Source organism: Perognathus longimembris, chromosome 7, assembly GCF_023159225.1.
Source record: "Perognathus longimembris pacificus isolate PPM17 chromosome 7, ASM2315922v1, whole genome shotgun sequence".
In the NCBI taxonomy this organism is placed as follows: Eukaryota; Metazoa; Chordata; class Mammalia; order Rodentia; family Heteromyidae; genus Perognathus; species Perognathus longimembris.
In genome coordinates, this window is record NC_063167.1 from 79171933 (window position 1) to 79190483 (window position 18551).

At 34.0% G+C, this 18551-nt stretch overlaps 1 protein-coding gene across 3 annotated transcripts in view; it reads right to left on the bottom strand.

The window, feature by feature from the left end:
- Positions 1–18551, bottom strand: part of Dpyd (dihydropyrimidine dehydrogenase) — a 706501-nt gene that overhangs the window by 137402 nt on the left and 550548 nt on the right. For all 3 annotated transcript variants that reach the window (XM_048352019.1, XM_048352018.1, XM_048352017.1), the window contains one exon: positions 2765–2907. In XM_048352019.1, coding sequence (XP_048207976.1) covers positions 2765–2907 — 143 coding nt within the window. The remainder of the gene's footprint in view (positions 1–2764; positions 2908–18551) is intronic.

An 18551-nucleotide genomic window follows, 5' to 3' on the forward strand; every position in this document is an offset into this window, starting at 1 on the left:
TTTCACTTTTTAATTAGCTTTTCAATAAAATGTGACCCTCACTACCTCATTTATCATTTTAGTACCTATTAGATAATGTGTTTGTGTTTTATATTAAATATATATTTTCTCCTCTTGCTAGAATGTAAGCCTCATGAGGTAGTAGAGTTCAGTTTGTTTTATTAAAAGCATTCTAGTATGCTAAGCATGTAGTAATATTCCAATAAATAAATTAAAATTTTAACAAAAAATGAATGTATGGGCTATTCTATGTGATAAATTCTGATTAATAAAGGAGACCTTCTACCACATGTGTGCAATTGATGAAACTATAATAACTTTTCAGTTTTCAAACATGGGTACTTTTCTTAAGTCATTAGGCTTAATTTTCAGATTCATGAATTCATTTAAAATGGAAAGTGAGATGAATACTTTGAATATAAATCTTTATCCTCATTGTGAGCTTACCAAAAGTATATGTATGTGATAATGTAGGTGGAATAGAAGAATAGAAAAATGAATTTGTAGTACTATTTCTGTATCCATTATTTCTTTCCATTGTATTAGCATCATAATCTAGACATTTACATACATTGCATTTGTCTCCTTTCTTGTAAAGAATACATTTGATCACTTCTAGAAACAATCAGAGCAGGAGGTTTGATAAACATACAGCCAGAGAAGGGATTGAGTTGGATGATAAGAACTCCAAACAGATGAAACTGGAGAAAACAGGAGAGCAACAATGGAAAGGTGAATATTTGAGATGAATGGAAAAGATCAAACTAACTACTAGACAGAATTTGGTAAGAAATTAAAGCAAATAAAAAAGAGATTCTGACTGGTACCCAAAGCCCAGCTGACATTAAACACTGTGAATTTGGAAGAAATCCACTTGGCAGAGCTATTAGAATTTCTCTAATAATATTCAGTAGCCCCAAAGTATAGAAAATGTTAACCCAGGAGCAGGATGAAATTCAGTTACAATGGAAGCATGATGGAAATATTAGACATCTCTACCCTATTGAAATGCAAGGCCAGATTTGTAAATTCAAGTGTTCTGCAATTCATGGAATGGAATGAGTACCCCAAATATGTCTTCATGCAGATTTTTTTCACACTTCAGTTAAAATTGCTTAACAATATTTGCTAGATGACTCAATGTTTTCTAGTCTGATTCAAGCTAATGATAGAATCTATAAATAATCTGTGATTTTCTACCAGTAAAATCCTGTGTTTGGAATTTGACATTTTTAACAAAACTACATTGGAGACAATATACTATAAAGCTTTGTAAAAGTCTCTGGGATACTCCAAAACAGAGTTAAAAGAATAATGACTCCTTTTGCCATATAGACACTCTTAAACTATCTTTATAATTTTGATTTAAAAATCTCTCAGGCACATTTTTAACAAATTTATAAAATTAATATTTAGCATGCACTGTAGGATTAGTACCATACACTCCATTGTCTTGGTTTCAGGAAGTCTATGAGTCTGTATTAAGAGGTAACCATGTAGAAACCAAAATTGGCATAGTTATTTCACCACACACTTTCATGAGGAAGCATGTCACTCAAAAAATAGTCATTCATGCTATGCTGTTCCGTAGGTCTTGAAGGCCCTATTCAGTCTTTCTTCTAGTCACATTTCAGTCTATTTTATATTATCTTTATATATAAGGCCATTTGTTGTATGTAGATTGGGTGCAGAGAAAAATAAATCTATTCCACATCTGGGAAAAATATGCCTCCATGATTATTTTGATACTTGTGAGTGCCATGATATAATATAGATAGTTCACGAGACAATATTAGTTATGACCATCAAACCAGAAACACACAACATCTGCACCAAATTTTTCCAGACAGCATAAATACTAAACTCTGATTTCTAGTTACCATCAATACTAAATACCATAAATAAGGAGTGGGAAGTCATATTAATAGAATAATACCCTCGTATTCTATGAAATCTTTGATCCTTAGGTCAAGTAGACCTCAAGGTTTGCATACCTGATGCCTCAGAGAAATATCTATTCTAAAATGTCCCATTAGGCTACAATTGAGAAACACTATAAACACATGTCCCTGTATGGACATGTATGCCTGTAATCCCAGAACTTGAGAGATTGAGGAAGAACCATCATATGTTTGAGGATAATTTGGCCTAAATAGTAAGTCCCTGCCAATGAAAATAAAATATAATATATAAAATTAAATATAACTTAACTTTTATGACTTATACAGATGATATTAAGAGTATATCTCAAAACATTGCCCTTTATGAAAATAACAGCAGAATTCTCTTTAGCTTTGTACAACAACCTACTGATCAGTTTAAATTTGTATGTTGAAACATATGAAGCCAAATGGTTTCTCATGTGTCTGCCAGAAAGCCCACGTTCAACTCTCAAATAACTCCAGTTCCTTATGAATTCCTTAGGTCATGTATTGGCCTCATCTTCAATTTCGTTATCCTTATCAATGCAGATTTCCTTGACCAGATTTTCATATGCATTTGTTTTTATTCAGTAATACTGTTTGCATTGGTACTTTGTCACCTTTATTTTAGGCACAGATGAGTGAATGGCTGTATAGGTAAGAGCATATCTGTAGTGGGGCAGAAAAAAAACCTTTCACTCTTTTAGACTCAGAAGAGGAGCTTAAGGGGCTGCCATTCGGATCCCTCATTGCTTCTTTCTCTTAGAGGCCCTAAAATATAGATTTTTTTTCATGGCATGTATGTAAAATAAGCTTTATAAAATAACAGACACAAATATTACCTGGAGGACCGAAGCTCCACTGTGGAGAAACTGGAGTCCACTTTCAGCTGAGTCAATTCCACCAGTGGCTAAAATAGGGAATCCCGGCAAAGCACGGGCAATGGAGGTCACAGCTCTCAATGCTATAGGTCTGATCGCTGTCCCTACAGAAAATAAAATCAATACATAGGACATTAGCCGCTGAAGCATGTTGACTTACATTTACCATTATGATTTTGCTTTTGTGCTGGTACTGGAGCTTGAACTCACTCAGGGCTGTGAGCTCTCCTTAGCTTTTTTGCTCAAAGTTGTAGCTCTACCACTTAAGCCACAACTCTACTTCCTGGTTTCTACTGATTAATAGGAGATAAAGAGTCTTAAGGACTTTTCTTCCCAGGTTGGCATTGAACCATGTGCCTTAGATCTCAGCTTCTATAGCTAGGGATACAGGCTTATTCCTTTGGTGTCTGACTATATTTACCATTATGTAATGGTGATATTTTTATTGGAAAATCTTCACACTTATCTTTGTTTCCCTTTACACTGGCTTGTCTTTGGATGAGTACTTATTTCAAGGACTTGGATACTGTTGTTGAAGTTGTGCTATACACGTGGGTACAGCAGCCTTAGAACTCTTACATAAAATACATGCAAATTGTAATAGCAAAACTCACAAGACAATAAATTGGAAATGAACTGTACAACTTGGTGGGGGAAGGTTAGGTAGGGGAAGTGGGAGAAAAATGAGGGAAGGGGTGACAAATTTGACAAGAAATGTACTCACTACCTTACATATACAACTGTAACCCCTCAGTACATTACTTTGACAATAAAATAAAATTTAAAAAATGCCAGGAAAACTACAGTTTGCTATATAGTAATGTATGACGATCATATGGAACACTTAAGCATTTGTTTTTTAAAAAAAGAACAAAGAGCAGCTGGTTCTGGAAACAAAACCACCAATCATATACAGAATATAAGTAGAAATTCAACTATGTGATGTTTGAGCAAAGTGTAACATAGCTGGTGTAAAAACAGAGACTCCCCAAACAGGCATAGTGCCTATAAACTTACAGATTCCATATTAACTTGTACAATTATTTCCCATAGTTGGGAGAAAGACAGTGAGCCTAATGTCATTTTTCATATATTAGAAAGTTTGAAACCAAGAGAATGTGTGAAGCTCCATCAATTAGAATCTGTCTTTATACATACAGGTACATAATTCTCCATATATTTTAACTAGCCAGATAGTATGAGTATATTATCATCTAATATTCATGAAAACTACATAGTTGAAGAGAGAACTTTGCAGTTATTTTATACGTGAACATACTATTGCTAGTTTGGAGGCTTAAAGGTTAAACATCCCAGTGTAAATTAATACTATCATTTACTTATTTTTTTCAGTACTGAAGGTTGAACCAAGGACCTTGCACATGCTTGTCAAGTGTTCTATTTCCCAGCATGCATACTCCAAGCCCTTTTGATGGTGTTTTGATTTTGTGACAGGGTCATGCTAACTTTAAACTCATGATCCTTTCACCTCCACATCCCTCAAAGCTGAGATTATGGCTATGCATCATCGGGCTTAGTAGAATTGCTTAGCAGAAGTGCTACATTAATACTTTGTAATAGGAATATAATTTGTTATTACTAGTGTTCACTCAAATGTCAGTAATCCTTATAAAGGCCGTTCCTTTGCTCCCACACCTTGCTCCCATACTTTACTCCCATAAGTTGAAAACTAAGAAAGCTGTGCCTGTAGGCAGATGACAGGTATATGGTAAATTTCCACAACTTCCTCTTGATTTTGTGGCGAACAAAAATGTCCTAAAAATTATTGGGTTTTTTTTTGACGTGGCTTTCTTTTTGTCCTTTCCACAAACAGCAATTTAGATTAAACTAAATTTCCATGCAAAAATGTTTGTTAAAATGTCTACTAGCTCCTCTGATGTAGACATACAAAAAGCTTCTTGTAAGATAGTAGTATTTCATAGATGTGGAGACAGATTCTGATTCTGCGGTTGTATCAAAAATATTTACCAATGATTTGTCTTTTAGATTTTATTATCTTAACCACTGAAAATGGCTGATATAGTGGATGGGAGAACTTGGAGAACGTAACACACGCCTGTACGTATGTAGATCTTTAGAGGCATTACAAAGAAACGCGAGGAAGAATAAAAGTGAAAAGAAAGCAGCATTTTTATAGAAATCTACAACTTCGACCTTCAGACAAATGTACAGCTATCTCCGTATTATGTAGCTACCTCATGTAAACTAAGCTAATGGGTTCTTTATATACATGCTACTTTGAAGTAATAAAGAAATATTGGAATTCTCCCCACTCCCCACCTTATTGAGTTTACTCAAGAGACTAAAAGAAATTTGAACTAAGCAGATAAATAATTTATTTCTAACTGCACTGTTAGAAGACTATCATTAGCACTAAGGGGTAACATTTCAAAGTGCTATACAGGGAATTGGCTGCAGATTCCAGTTGATATTAATGGACATCAAATGCAAAAAAATCCCAGGACTCAGCTTTGAAAATTTAACCAGTTACATTTAAAGGGCAACATTATTACACAGGTGTTAAAAAGCATCAGCAAATCTTTGCTGGCATTTGAAGATGTTCAATTAGGTCAATACGACATTTTCTCTTTCATGTTTCCCTTTCATTTCTAAAACTTTTCTAATTTACCTAATGAATGTAAAAACCTTTAAAACTAATAAAGGCATTTTTGTTTTTTTTTTCTTAAATGAAAAGTAATTATATTCTCTGGAGAAATTGAGTGTCCTATTACCAGGAAATAGTAAATTCAGTTCCTGTAGTCATTATAAACTCCATTTGATTTTTAAAAAAATTAATCAATTGATTTTATATGACATAATCGTTTTTGGGATTTTTATGGAGAATAGGTTTTACAATGAATTTCATTCACCAAATAAAATAGGTGTCTGGAAGAAATTGAATGAGTTTTCTAAATGTCATAAATTTCTTTTTAGTTTTAATATGTTAGGAATAAAGAGTAAGTTCAATAAAAATAAAAATAAAGCGTAAAGAAAATATACATATTAATACAATTCGGGGGTATATACACACATATCAATTAAAATACAAGACAAATCATAGCTATGGAGCTGACATAGAGACTGTTAAGGTTTTTGTCACTGCTGTAATCATAGCTTTTAGGACAAAAACTAGGGTAAAAGAAACCAATTTGAGAGGCTTGAGAAATGTGAAAGTAGACTCCATCCTGAAGGAAATAACAAAGTCTAAATCAAGAAATTGAAATCCTATCGTCTTCAAGAACTAATTGATAATATGCAATTTAAATTAAGTTCTTATCTACATGGATGCACAGGAGGTGAACATGAGTGGAAATTCAGTTTCATTAAGCTACTCTGCTTCAGTTGTGCAGAATCCTTCAATAAAACAGAAGCCATCCCAAATGCCCTGTTTTTTTTTGTTTTGTTTTGTGTTTTGTTTTGTTTTGTTTTTTTTTTTTCAGTTCTGAGGCTTAAACTCAGGGCTTGGGCATTATTCCTAAGCTTCTTTTGCTCAAGGCTAGCACTCTACCACTAAGCCACATTCCCAGCCCAAGGTGCCCATGTTTTAAAACATGCTACCTGCTCCAATAAAGAAACAAACAAACATGAACTGATCTTTGGTTTGCAATGTTTCTGAATTTTACTACAGTGGCACTTAAGGACTAGCTGATGGGCTATATTTTCTATTTTCGAATCAATCTCTGCCTTCCATGTCATCACAACTTAAAACTTATATCAGTGCCTTTAAATTTCTTTGATAAATTGCACATAACTTTTTTGGTTTTGATAAGGAGGGATTTGGTATTAAGTTAATCCATCTGATTTTGAAGGGAAAAGAAAGTATTAAACACAGTACTATCTTTTGTAAGGTATCTTACGTACAATTTCAACAATGCTACCCATAGCTCTTATCAATTACTAGGAATTTCTCTGCATATATGTCAATATCATGATTCAATCATACTCTTAATTTGATCTTCATTTTCCTATCCACAAAGTATTTATTAAACACTGATGTCTTTTTTTATCCTGATCAATCATTTTTGTGTCCTCACCATATACCCAGAATAGGAACCCTAAGCCACTGCATTCTAAAGCTATTAAGCTATTAAGCTATTAACCTATTAAGGTTGTTTTATGGTAAAGTTGAGTCCTTGCATACATTGTATGTCAATGTTTTCCTCAGGAAATCTGTTTGCTCAAATATTACACATTTCGTAAGGATTATGTGCATCCCACACAGTCAATTGGTGGAGAAGTTACTCTCTGAAAAAATGTTTGCCAATGGGCTAAGTCCTGATATCTGAATCTGAGCTCCACTGCTCAAACTCAGTGTGGCAGGGTGAAAATTTCTAAAGTTCACCATACCTGAACTTGTGACAACTACAGAACAATGAAAACTGTAGTAACATAGCAGATATTTTTTTTAGGGGGCAAGTGATGTATATTCTCAAGGGTGCTCTTTAGAAGTTGTAGAAGTATTTGCTAAAATAATCTGTACTATCCTCAAGAACAACTGACTTCACAGGGAATATGTATTTGGCTTATTTTACTTACTTATTTTGTCATTCATGGGGCTTGAACTTGGGGCCTGGGCACTTCCCCTGAGTTCTTTTGCTCTAGGCTAGTACTCTTCAATTTTGCCTCCAGTTTTCTGGTAGTTAACTGGTGATAGTCTCACACTTTACTTCTCTGGGCTACCTTTGAACCATGATCTTCAGATCTCAGACTCCTGAATAGCTAGGATTACAGATGTGGGCCACCAGCTCTGTATTTGGTTTATCTTGACATCACCTTCTAACATTTCTTGTATGTTTAGTGGTGCACTGAAACAACTGTTTTATGAATTCTTTAATTTTTTTCTATTATTTTTCAGTAGTTGTACAAATGGGTTTCAATTCAACATATCAATTTGTGAGAATAATGGATCTTTATCAATGATCATCATCATTCTTCTCCATCTCTTCCAATCCCACCTGTTAAGGTAAAAAAAATCTCAAAGGCAGGTATCAATATATTTAAGAATTCTTCTTGGAGAATCAAAATGTCTGTGCACTGAACCAATATAAGGATTTTTAATGGCATAAGAAATGAAGTTTATTGGTGAATAAGGAGGGAGAGATTTAGTTTGCATGACTGAATCATTGAAGAGAAAGAATTTCTAATGGGCAAGATAGTGTGGAACATATGCTAATTTTGGATAACTGGAATATTGAATAATTGAATTTAATTCTGTTTGTTTTTTCCCCTAATCATTTGACTCCTAGGACAGCTACCGTTACACAATTAATTGTTAGAACTAAGTCCACAGTAAACTCCTGATAATAGCTCTAGCTGGCAATAAAACAAAAATTGGGTTATAATACTCACTTGTACTCACTGTGTGTACAAAAGGAAAATGTAGTTTTAATTTGCTTACATTAATTGAAACATAATGAATTAAGTGGATAACAAATTCATTAGAAATTGAACTTTGACTGTATAATTGTTAATAGTTTTAACACCATCCAGAAGAAAGAAAATAGGAGCAAATCAAGAATTTTAGGGATTTAGGAGTTGAAAGATTGATTTTTACACAATACACATAAATCAAGCCTTAACAAATTTATGCCTCACTAAAACAAGTTTAAAATGTTAATGAAGATAATATACTGGTAAATATATGAAGCACAACTATTTAAAAATACATCTTTACACACGGATTAAGGTCCTTTGAGAACATTAGCATAATTCAACTGGAAACAGAAGCACTCAAAGGAACCAGGGCTATCTATGGAGTCATGAAAAATAAAAGGGATTGGTAGTAAAAGAAAGTTAATTTGTCTTATGCTGTTACTACTTTAGAATTTCCTTTATTTTAGAAAAGCTGATTTTTTTCTTGAAAAGTTTAAATTTTAGTTGTGTTGATTTATCTTTTCCTTAAGTCTTCATAGCTTTATAGCAATGTTTATCTGCTTCAGAAAACATTCAGTATGTCTGTAGTAATTCATCTTCAATATATATGAAATTATCATGTGTCAGGCATCTTATTTTAATGCAATAGAATTAGTAGTATTCACTAAGGAGAGGGCCTTGCCTTATTCTTTATGAAAAACTGTCGCCTGCCATTAGTAGAAGGATTAGGAACACCACTCATAGTGTGATTTCCATAGGCAGACATCAATACTGGGCCTTCATATACACTGTGTAATGGGACCCTCCCTCCTAACTATGAAGAAAGGGGCTGCCACCTATATTTTGGATACAAAGAAAGGAAAGATGAAGCTGAATAAATAACTTGTCCAATGTCACTTCCTAAGAAGTGGACCAGAATTAAAACTCAAGACTGTGACACAAAAGTTCCTTCTTTTCAGTTATTATTGAGATATCACACACAATACAATTGCAAAGAGAATAAGGTTTGCATTGTCTTTATCTATAAAAGCCAGTATCAGTATTGCCCAATCCTAAGAGCAGAGATGCTAAACTCCAGCCAGTTAGTTTTTAAGTGTTAGTTCAATTGCTTTATTCATTTGTGAGTTTAAGAAACCTTTTTTACCCAATAAAAATCTGCCTTTTCGATCCATGAAACACAGACACAAAATGCCAATAAAATCATAGCAGTTAGGGAGTATCAGTGATCCAATTGAGGGTAAACATTCAGCACAGTGCCTGGCCCATCCCCTATGTAAGTTAATATTGTCAAAGCCAGAAAAAAAACTGATCAGAAAAAAATAAACATGCAATAATGAAATTACATGTATACACATTGTCCTTAGAAAGCATAAATACTCATTAGTATTCATAGCTTGAGTCTGCCATAAACATAAATATTTGTGAGCAAATATTTATTAACCTTTCAAATGCACTGTAAAATATCTAAAGATATATACTTTTTATCCACAAATTGCATTCTAAAAAGTCTATCACATTAGTATATATTACATTTATATAGATGGGTTGAAGAATGTTTTGATTTACTGTTTTTTGAAATCTAACAATGAAAGTAACTTAAACATCCATAGGAAGTTATCAGCTACTAAATAAATTATACCCCTTCTAGGTGTGACATCCCAGGAAACCTTAAAATTGATATATAATATCTCTAATGTATAACGTTAAGAATTAATCATGAGACTTACAACATATATGGGTAGGAGACCATTGTTGTCAGAAAGCAAAGTGAATGATTACATTTAGCATGTGGATGGACATGAAGAGAATGTTTGAGTTTTAAAATATTCATAGTCCTCAACTCAGAGAAACAGAGCAAGGCCAGTAGCACAAGGTTTGAAGGATAATTTTTAAGCCTTCATATCTACTTGTCGTTTTTTTATTCTTTTAGGTATGAAGGTGTTTAAAACTTATTGTACAATACAAAGGATGAGTATTTTTATAATGTTCTTAAAATTCCCTCGGTACCAAAAGGGTTCATCAGAATCATATATACATAATAAGAGATAGTTATACAATGATTTAAAAACTCGTAATAGCTGTCTTCAAACATGTGAAGGATAACCAGAAAGAAAAGACTCAGTCTATATTTAGTTAACCATACATCCATAGGTTTATTGTTCTTATGTTTGTCAGCAATTCGTTGCAAATTCAGCTTTGGAGACTTTCCTGTCTCTTAAATGTTTGTGGCTGCTTGATAGATAGACAAAGCATAATAGAAAGATCTGTGTAGTATAGGACACTGCAGGTCTTGTCTAACTCAAAATTTGGTTTCTAATTCAATATTCATGGTTTAATGAGCATTGAACATGCTCAACAGATTCACAAAAGATACCAGAAGTGAAATTAACTCAGAAAAGAAGCAGCTATAGTTACAATGAAAAATGAACATTAGATGTGTAAATTACAGACTTCCTTTGAGTGCTTTCTAACTGCCAGATATTTTCTTCTCACTTCGGCAACATTTTCCTGATACCATCACTATGAACTAGTATTTTTGTCTAAATTTTTATCCAAATGTAATCTGAGACTCAACAGGGACTGCTATTACATTTTCAAGATCACTCCTTTGTAAAATGTGGATCCAATATTTGAATCTAGGTGTTTCTGACTTGCAAACCTGTGTTCTTACCCATAATTCTATAGTTATTCTTCATTTAAATGTTCAATTATCAATTAAGATTGAGAAAGATGAGTTGATCTTAAACTATATTATCCAGGTATGATAAACAAGAGAAATAGCATTTTATTAACTGTTGGATAGGATTTAAATTAGAGCTAGAGTAGTTTGTAATTGCTTTAATGATAATGACCATATGGGCCAGTATTCCCAGGAAAGCTCCAGTTTATTAAATGTATACTTATTTGTAATTATGTGATGTAATTATAAGTAGCATCCTCTCATTTGAAAAGTAACTCAGTCGGGAAGGTAAATTATAAAGCCAGTTATCACCTATGATAGTTAGACCTAAGAACGACAAGACAAAAACAAATAAAGAAGAAAACTGAAATTTGATTACATAAAAACCCAACCATTATCTATGTATAATTTAGAAACTCACTGCATGGTCCAGGACTTAGCATGCGGAGCAAATTCATTCAATTTGCTATTCAAAGGAAAATCACTTAGCATTTACTACACAGTCTATACATGCTTTCTATTTTCAACCTGTAGGTGGCCACCACAAGCTAGATTTATTAAACAACTCATTAGTAGCATTTTCAATACTGTCATCTTCAGATAATTAGCAATTTATTTAAATAACCAATTTCTGTAGAAATAATTGCCATGAAATGCCCTGAACCTACTTTTTTTTTATAAACTATAATAAAAGTGTTAAGATAATCCCTGACATTTGCAAATGCCATTAGTTCACCTTTCCTTTTGATAGTGCTGTGGCATTATGTTTAAACAATTACCTGATAACACAGCCATTTAATGAAACAGTACAGTAAGCACATTCTTCAGTATGGCCAGGGAGAACATACAGATTTAAAAAGAAATATGTATAGACATGTTTACACAGAGGAAAGACACAGCTAAAGAAAGGATTGCTGAAGTAAGGTCTCTATTTGTTACTTCCAGGTTGTTGGTGGCTCTCATGATAGAGGCAAGAACATACTATTTTCTTTAGAACAAGAATGGAGAACTTTGGGGGCTGGGAATATGGCCTAGTGGCAAGAGTGCTTGCCTCATATACATGAAGCTCTAGGTTCGATTCCTCAGCACCACAAATATAGAAAATGGCCAGAGGTGGCGCTGTGGCTCAAGTGGCTAGCCTTGAACAAAAGGAAGCCAGGGACAGTGCTCAGGCCCCTGAGTTCAAAGCCCAGAACTGGCCAAAAAAAAAAAAAAAAAAAAAAAAAAAAAAGAATGGAGAACTTTGTAAATCAAATTAGTACAAATTAAAATCATATGAATCAATAAATATGTATAATGTGCTCCTTGTATTGTTTGCTTGATAACCTCCATACAGAAGAAAAATAGTAAATTTTTCTTCTTTCACACTTAAGTATTTAAGTGCATTTTTACTTAACAACAGTTCACACTTTCAAAGTTGTTCTCAGAAAAAACTGCATAGTTCTTAGATCTCAGCTCGTATTTCAGTTAGTATTTAGCTTTTAAAATGAACCAAAGTTCTAAATTTGTTTCTTGCTACTCAGCAACCTATCCCAAACCAGGAATAAATGGTGTTTCTGAGTTGCATGCAGAAAAACTGTGTGAGACTTTCATAGTCTTCAAACCATTAGCCTTCACAGGTTAAAGCAAAACTTTACAAAAGCCAATGACAATACTGTTTTATGACTAGAGTGAAATAATATTGAGAACATGGAAAGAGTATGCTAAATGATCCCTGTATTATATATATACATATATATATTATTTACTGCTTCCTTATAAACCACACACTGTACATTCATACCATTTCACTCTGGCTGAAAGAGTTAAATAGCATGTGCATATGCACATGTATGGTTGTGTGGCTACACAAGGTATTTTGACAATGAAAGAAACATTTGCAAGGTCATGGTAAAAAAAAATCCATTGCTATGATTGAATGTAAGCAATTTTCTTTATTTCCAGATGACAAAAAGTCCTCTCCCAGGAAAGTAAATTTTTCCCAAGTAAGGCTCCTCCAAGTTACTGTTACTATTTTTAGCTTTTTAAAAACTATGTGTACTGTAAGTATAAATAGAGGGATTAACTATTTAGACAAGATATATTGAACCATGACAGAATAAACAGACTCAGAGTATAAATATTTCTGATGCAATTTTGCTTAAGGATGTACCTCGTAAATGCTATAGTACTACACAAAAGTCTCCTCATTTTCTGTGCTTTCAATATGTCCTCCATCATCATGACCATTTTGATGATCAGAATGACCTTTGCCCTTGGGAGAACTCTAGATAACTTTTTTTTTCAGGAGGGGACGGCAAATAACCAACCAACCAACCAACAACAACAACAAAAATAAAAAAATTAAAAAAGGAATTCTTGCATCCACTCAGATCATATTCTGTCTTTCTCCGGAAAGCTGTGATTTCTTTTCTCTCTGATGCGTGAAGCTGTTTGCTCTGTGGCCAGGTGTCCATGGTAGCATGGCCATCCGGGATAAACCCTTCCTTTCATTCTCAGCAATCGTTCTCTTTTGACTTCACAATGTATTACATGTGCAAATCCCTGTGCTCTTTGATAAGATGCATTCCTCAGTGTTGACTGAAACACGGCTGGAGAGTGGGCAGGCCTGGCAGGGGTGTTTGGTTCTCTTCTTTAGAAGAGACAACTGTCAAATACCAAATATGGACAAGGGGCAACTCCACTTTGCCCTGTGTCCGAGGGCCAAATTAGCTCTTACCCTACCATAGACCATGAGGACACCAGGGGACTGGCGGCTTCTCCTTCCATACCACAGGGAAGCTCTAAGTCCAAATTGGGGTTAGCCTCATGCAAGCTGTGGTCCCCAAGACTCTGAATGGTTTAGAACTCTGGGTTTAAGCTTAAGATGATCTTTAGTCAAGTGGGTGGTTAGATACAGTAGCTATTTGGATAATCATCAAGCAGGAAAAACTTCTAACATATACAATTTAGACCCAGATAAAATTGAAGGGAAAATCTATATAGAGCAGCTAGCATAGTGAGGAAGGACAGAGGAAGTATAAAACCTTCACTACAGATTCTACAATCATTAAAATTGCAAGCAAAGAGTAGAACTTCATGCAATAAATCCAACAATTAAAATGAAAAACAAAATTTCATGCAAAAACAAAACCAATCAAAATCAAGACAACAAAACAAAATAAAAATAGACGCATCACTACTACAGAAGTTGAATTCATAAGAAAAAAACAAAAAAACAAAAACCAACATTTTCATAATGCAAGCCACAGGCTCAAATAGTTTCATGGGCAAATTCTCCCTAATTCAAAGAAAAAAATATTACTAATCTTATACAATTCACAACAGAAGATAGAAGGAAAACAATTCTCAACTCACTTTTTGAGGTAAACACTTCTGATATTAAAATATCCAAAAAAGAAGAAAATAAAATTGTGGACAAAATGGATGCATTATCATATACCCACTTTCTGGGTATATATGAAATATGAAAAAATAAATTCCACAACACACATAAAATATCACAGTTAAATGAAGTTAATCTCAGGAATATGAAGTTGGTATAATATATTAAAAATCCACTAGTATAATTTACCATGTTAACAGAATAAACAGGCAAATCATATGTCTCAAGTAAGTACAGAAATGTCCATTTAAGAAAAAAATCTATCAGTGATGACTATGATGAACAAAATAGGAATAAAGAATATCTAACAAACAAGAGCCGCCATTTTGAGCCTTTAACTCCCTTTCCCATCACGGGAAGCAGGAAATGTGTCTCTGTCTTTCTCATTTCTCATTATTTTAGCCTGTTATAGTAAAATAAATCCTTACTAAAACATTTTTTAATGAGCATCTTTCCAAGACTCTGTCCTATGGTAAAAGAACATTACCTCCTCATTAACAAATAGGAAACCAATCTCTGAGCTTCTAGGATAAAGGCGAATATACTGAAGGTCATCACTGCAAACGCATTTACGTTGGAAGATAAATTTATGTGAACCAGATGACTTCTCAGAAGCTATTTTCTATCTTTGTGATGTTACGGGACCTCTTTAATGTTTGTAATCACTGTGAAATTTACTTGAAAGCAATGCTTATAAATAAGCCATACACATTACCTAATCACTTAGAAACCCATGAACACTTGCCCTGCTCTCTCTTGACACCCCTGCAGGGTCAGGGAACAATCACTGATAACTAAGAGTAAGTGCATGCTATTTCATTAGATACTATGGCTGGATTAAACATAAAAAGTATAATTCCTAGACTAGCCAGTCATGCTAAACTCATTTTATCTGGAAAGGCAGTTTGAGCCTGCCACAAAACCAGGCTGGCCCTTTTCAGATTGTTGTATTTAGTGAGGCCCCAGAGCCAAATTTCAAAAATGTCATCAAATGATCACAAATATTGTTAACATATAATGAGAGTTTCTGTTTCTGCACTTCATGCCCAAATTGGTATTTGAATATTTCTTTAACTCTCAAAGCAAAATGAGAGAGCAAGCACACAGGGGTGTGATTCCTATTAAAACCTTGTCATCATAAACTCATCTCCCCCAGCTACATCTTTAAAAACCATTTGGCTTATAGCTATGTCAAGTCTATGATGGGTTTGAGATGAAATATCCTCTCTCTATTTTCCTTCTCCAATCCTTGATGTTTTCTGGTTATATTTCAGTCTCTTGTCAAATGGAGGTCATTACTACTTTGTCAATTGGCACAGACATTTGTGCAAATTGGCAAGCATGCCCCTCTGGATGACAAACTCATTGCCAAGTGGCAGTCAGCTAACTCCTGCTTGCATGAAGAGGAGACTGCCCATTACTGAGTCCAACTTAGTGGCAAAGGGTTTTACACTGACAAAATCAAATGCGCACATCTAAGTCAAATGTGATGCATATGTTTTCCCTCATTCATGGATGCTCTTCCCATTTATATTGTTGACATAAGTGTCTTTCAACATCCAAAATGCTTAAATTCTGTATAATGAGCCCAAACAACATCAGACCATTCAGATATGGGCATTGGGCATCACAGCTGTCTGTGCTAAACCCAGTTACAGAAAGATGTCTAGAACATACTTCCCATGACCCATGGGAGAGAGCTTTGGGTTTTTTCTTTTTAAGTAACATTTTCCAACACTGCTATATTTTATTGTTTTCAAAGAGCTCAAAACACTGTAATTGAATGCAAGTTGAAAGCAATTGTATTCAATTATGATAGTCTTTCAATTTTTTTTAAAGTGGGGCTCTAATTCACTTTAGTTAGGGCCAGCAGTCCTAATATATACTGTCTTTGGAGCACTGCTGTTTATTTTACTTTATACAATGAGAAAGGAAATATAAGAAATGCCTCATTCACATGGAAAAGGTCTCTTGTATGCATGGTACAAAGTCATTTATTTGTGAACTCTAGAATAAAAATCACTAGGCTCCCAGAATTTTTTATTTACTGAATGCTGAAACTGTATGAGGCAGCTTTTTAAAAATTCTAGATCTAAAAATCACCAAAGTATTTAAAAGTGTCAGGGAGAGGAGGCAGGATGTGTTTCTGATATATAGTACAAACTTTATTGGAGAAACATATTTGTGATTGCCAAAAAGTGCTAGCACTCTAAAGACTGTAGGCAAACCAAATGCTAACAAGTTTAATCATTCACAATGGCACATTTATGGTGAGTATAATGTCACAATCAATGATTACAAGCTCACACAAACAGCACTGTAATAATTCTATAAGGCATGTTCAGAAGTGAATAATTTAGAATTTGAAATCAATAGCATTTATAGATGTTGGAAAATGTCAAATGGAAAATGAGTGTCAGTATTTGTTTTCTTTCTGGAGCATTTTTTTTTTTATGTCTTGGATTTTAATTATTCTTTAAAAAGATTTTGTAGCATGTGCAAGTGAAGGAAAACATCTGCCCTTTCCTGTCCCAATGAACTCTTTCAGTAGCGCAAGATTTGCTGAGGAGCTATTTCAACCGGGGAAAAAGCAAGCATTTGTGAGACGTTGATCTGAGTAACTCCCCCTTTACTAACCTTCTCTTGGCTTTCCTTTCTTATTCCCACACTTCCTTCTGTGCCACAGTGCTTCGATTCTATGTTTTTCCCTCTTTGTTATTCTTTAGAAAAGTATCTTTGTCCCAAATACTTCCAACACCAAGTATTGTTTTCATGTATTCTTAAATTAAAAAATTCTTTTATAATTAAAAATAGAGGGAATTGAGTTAGACTTACATGAGAAATTTTGACTATATTTTCACCATTTCTGCAAGCCTAAATAAATTTTATTTTCTTTTAGTTTTATTGTCAAGGTGATGCACAGAGGGGTTACAGTTACATATGTAACTTGTCAAACTTGTTACCTCCTCCCTCATTTTTCTCCCACCTTCCTTCCACTCCAATTCCCACCCCCACCCCCACCCAAATAATTTTAAAACCAAAACTTGCTTTAATGGGGGCTGGGGATGTGGCCTAGTGGCAAGAGTGCTTGCCTCGTATACATGAGGCCCTAGGTTCGATTCCCCAGCACCACATATACAGAAAATGGCCAGAAGTGGCGCCGTGGCTCAAGTGGCAGAGTGCTAGCCTTGAGCAAGAAGAAGCCAGGGACAGTGCTCAGGCCCTGAGTCCAAGCCCCAGGGCTGGCCAAAAAAAAAACAAAAAAACAAAAAAACAAAAAAACAAAAAAACTTGCTTTAAAAATATTCTTACATAACACTTGAAGTCTAGCTATTTATTTAAAAATATCTGGTTGGCAAAAACAAAAAAAAAGTCATAGACTTATGAATATTGGAGTTTTCAAAAATGTAACATAACTGCTCCTATAAATTGCTATTTCTTACTAAGAAAAAGCAATAATATGGCTATTCCTTATTAAAAGACCCCTTGTACATAAAGCATTCTATCCAGGCTTCCACTTAAGTCTCAAAAAAATCCCAGGAGCTTTTATTTTTTATGCTGAAAGCAGTTAAATATGTTACCCTTGTAACAATAACTAGTTAATCTGAGTTCATTCGAATCTATTAAGTCCTAAGCCATTGCTGCTTTCCATATTACTTCTCCCTCATAAATTATGTACTTGCTGCTTCTGTGCACTTCATTCTACATACATACACACACTCACATACACACACACACATACATCGCACACACAGTGCTCAAAGGAATCTTTCAAACCAATTTCTATTCACTTTAAAAACAAAAGGCCAACAAACTCTCAACATTTTCTAGCAAAAACTGCTTTAGTTATGAAAACAGCTAGCTGTCATGTTGAATCCTTGCTGGTTCTTTTTATTTTTTTTTAAGACTTGTGTAAAAAAAAAAAAGATGTATTTATCCAATTGTCCATTAATGGAGTGATGGCCAATTGCCTTGTAGACCATCAAATTACCATCATCTGAGAAAGAAAGGGAAGAAAATTTAATTTCAGGTTACTCTAGAAACTATAGCAACCAGACTGGCAGCCAAAGGGTGGAAAATCTAGATTAGATAGATGGATTTATTTACATATTCACTTTTACATTAAACAGAATGGATGGCATATCCCTGTATAAAACCTATTATTTAAACACTTCAAGTGAAAAGTGTTAAAGTAAATGACTCATGACTTATGAAGTGTTAAAATAAACGTTTATTTCAACACTATACATGCCATAAGCCATTTATTTCAACACTTTCTACTTTAGAAG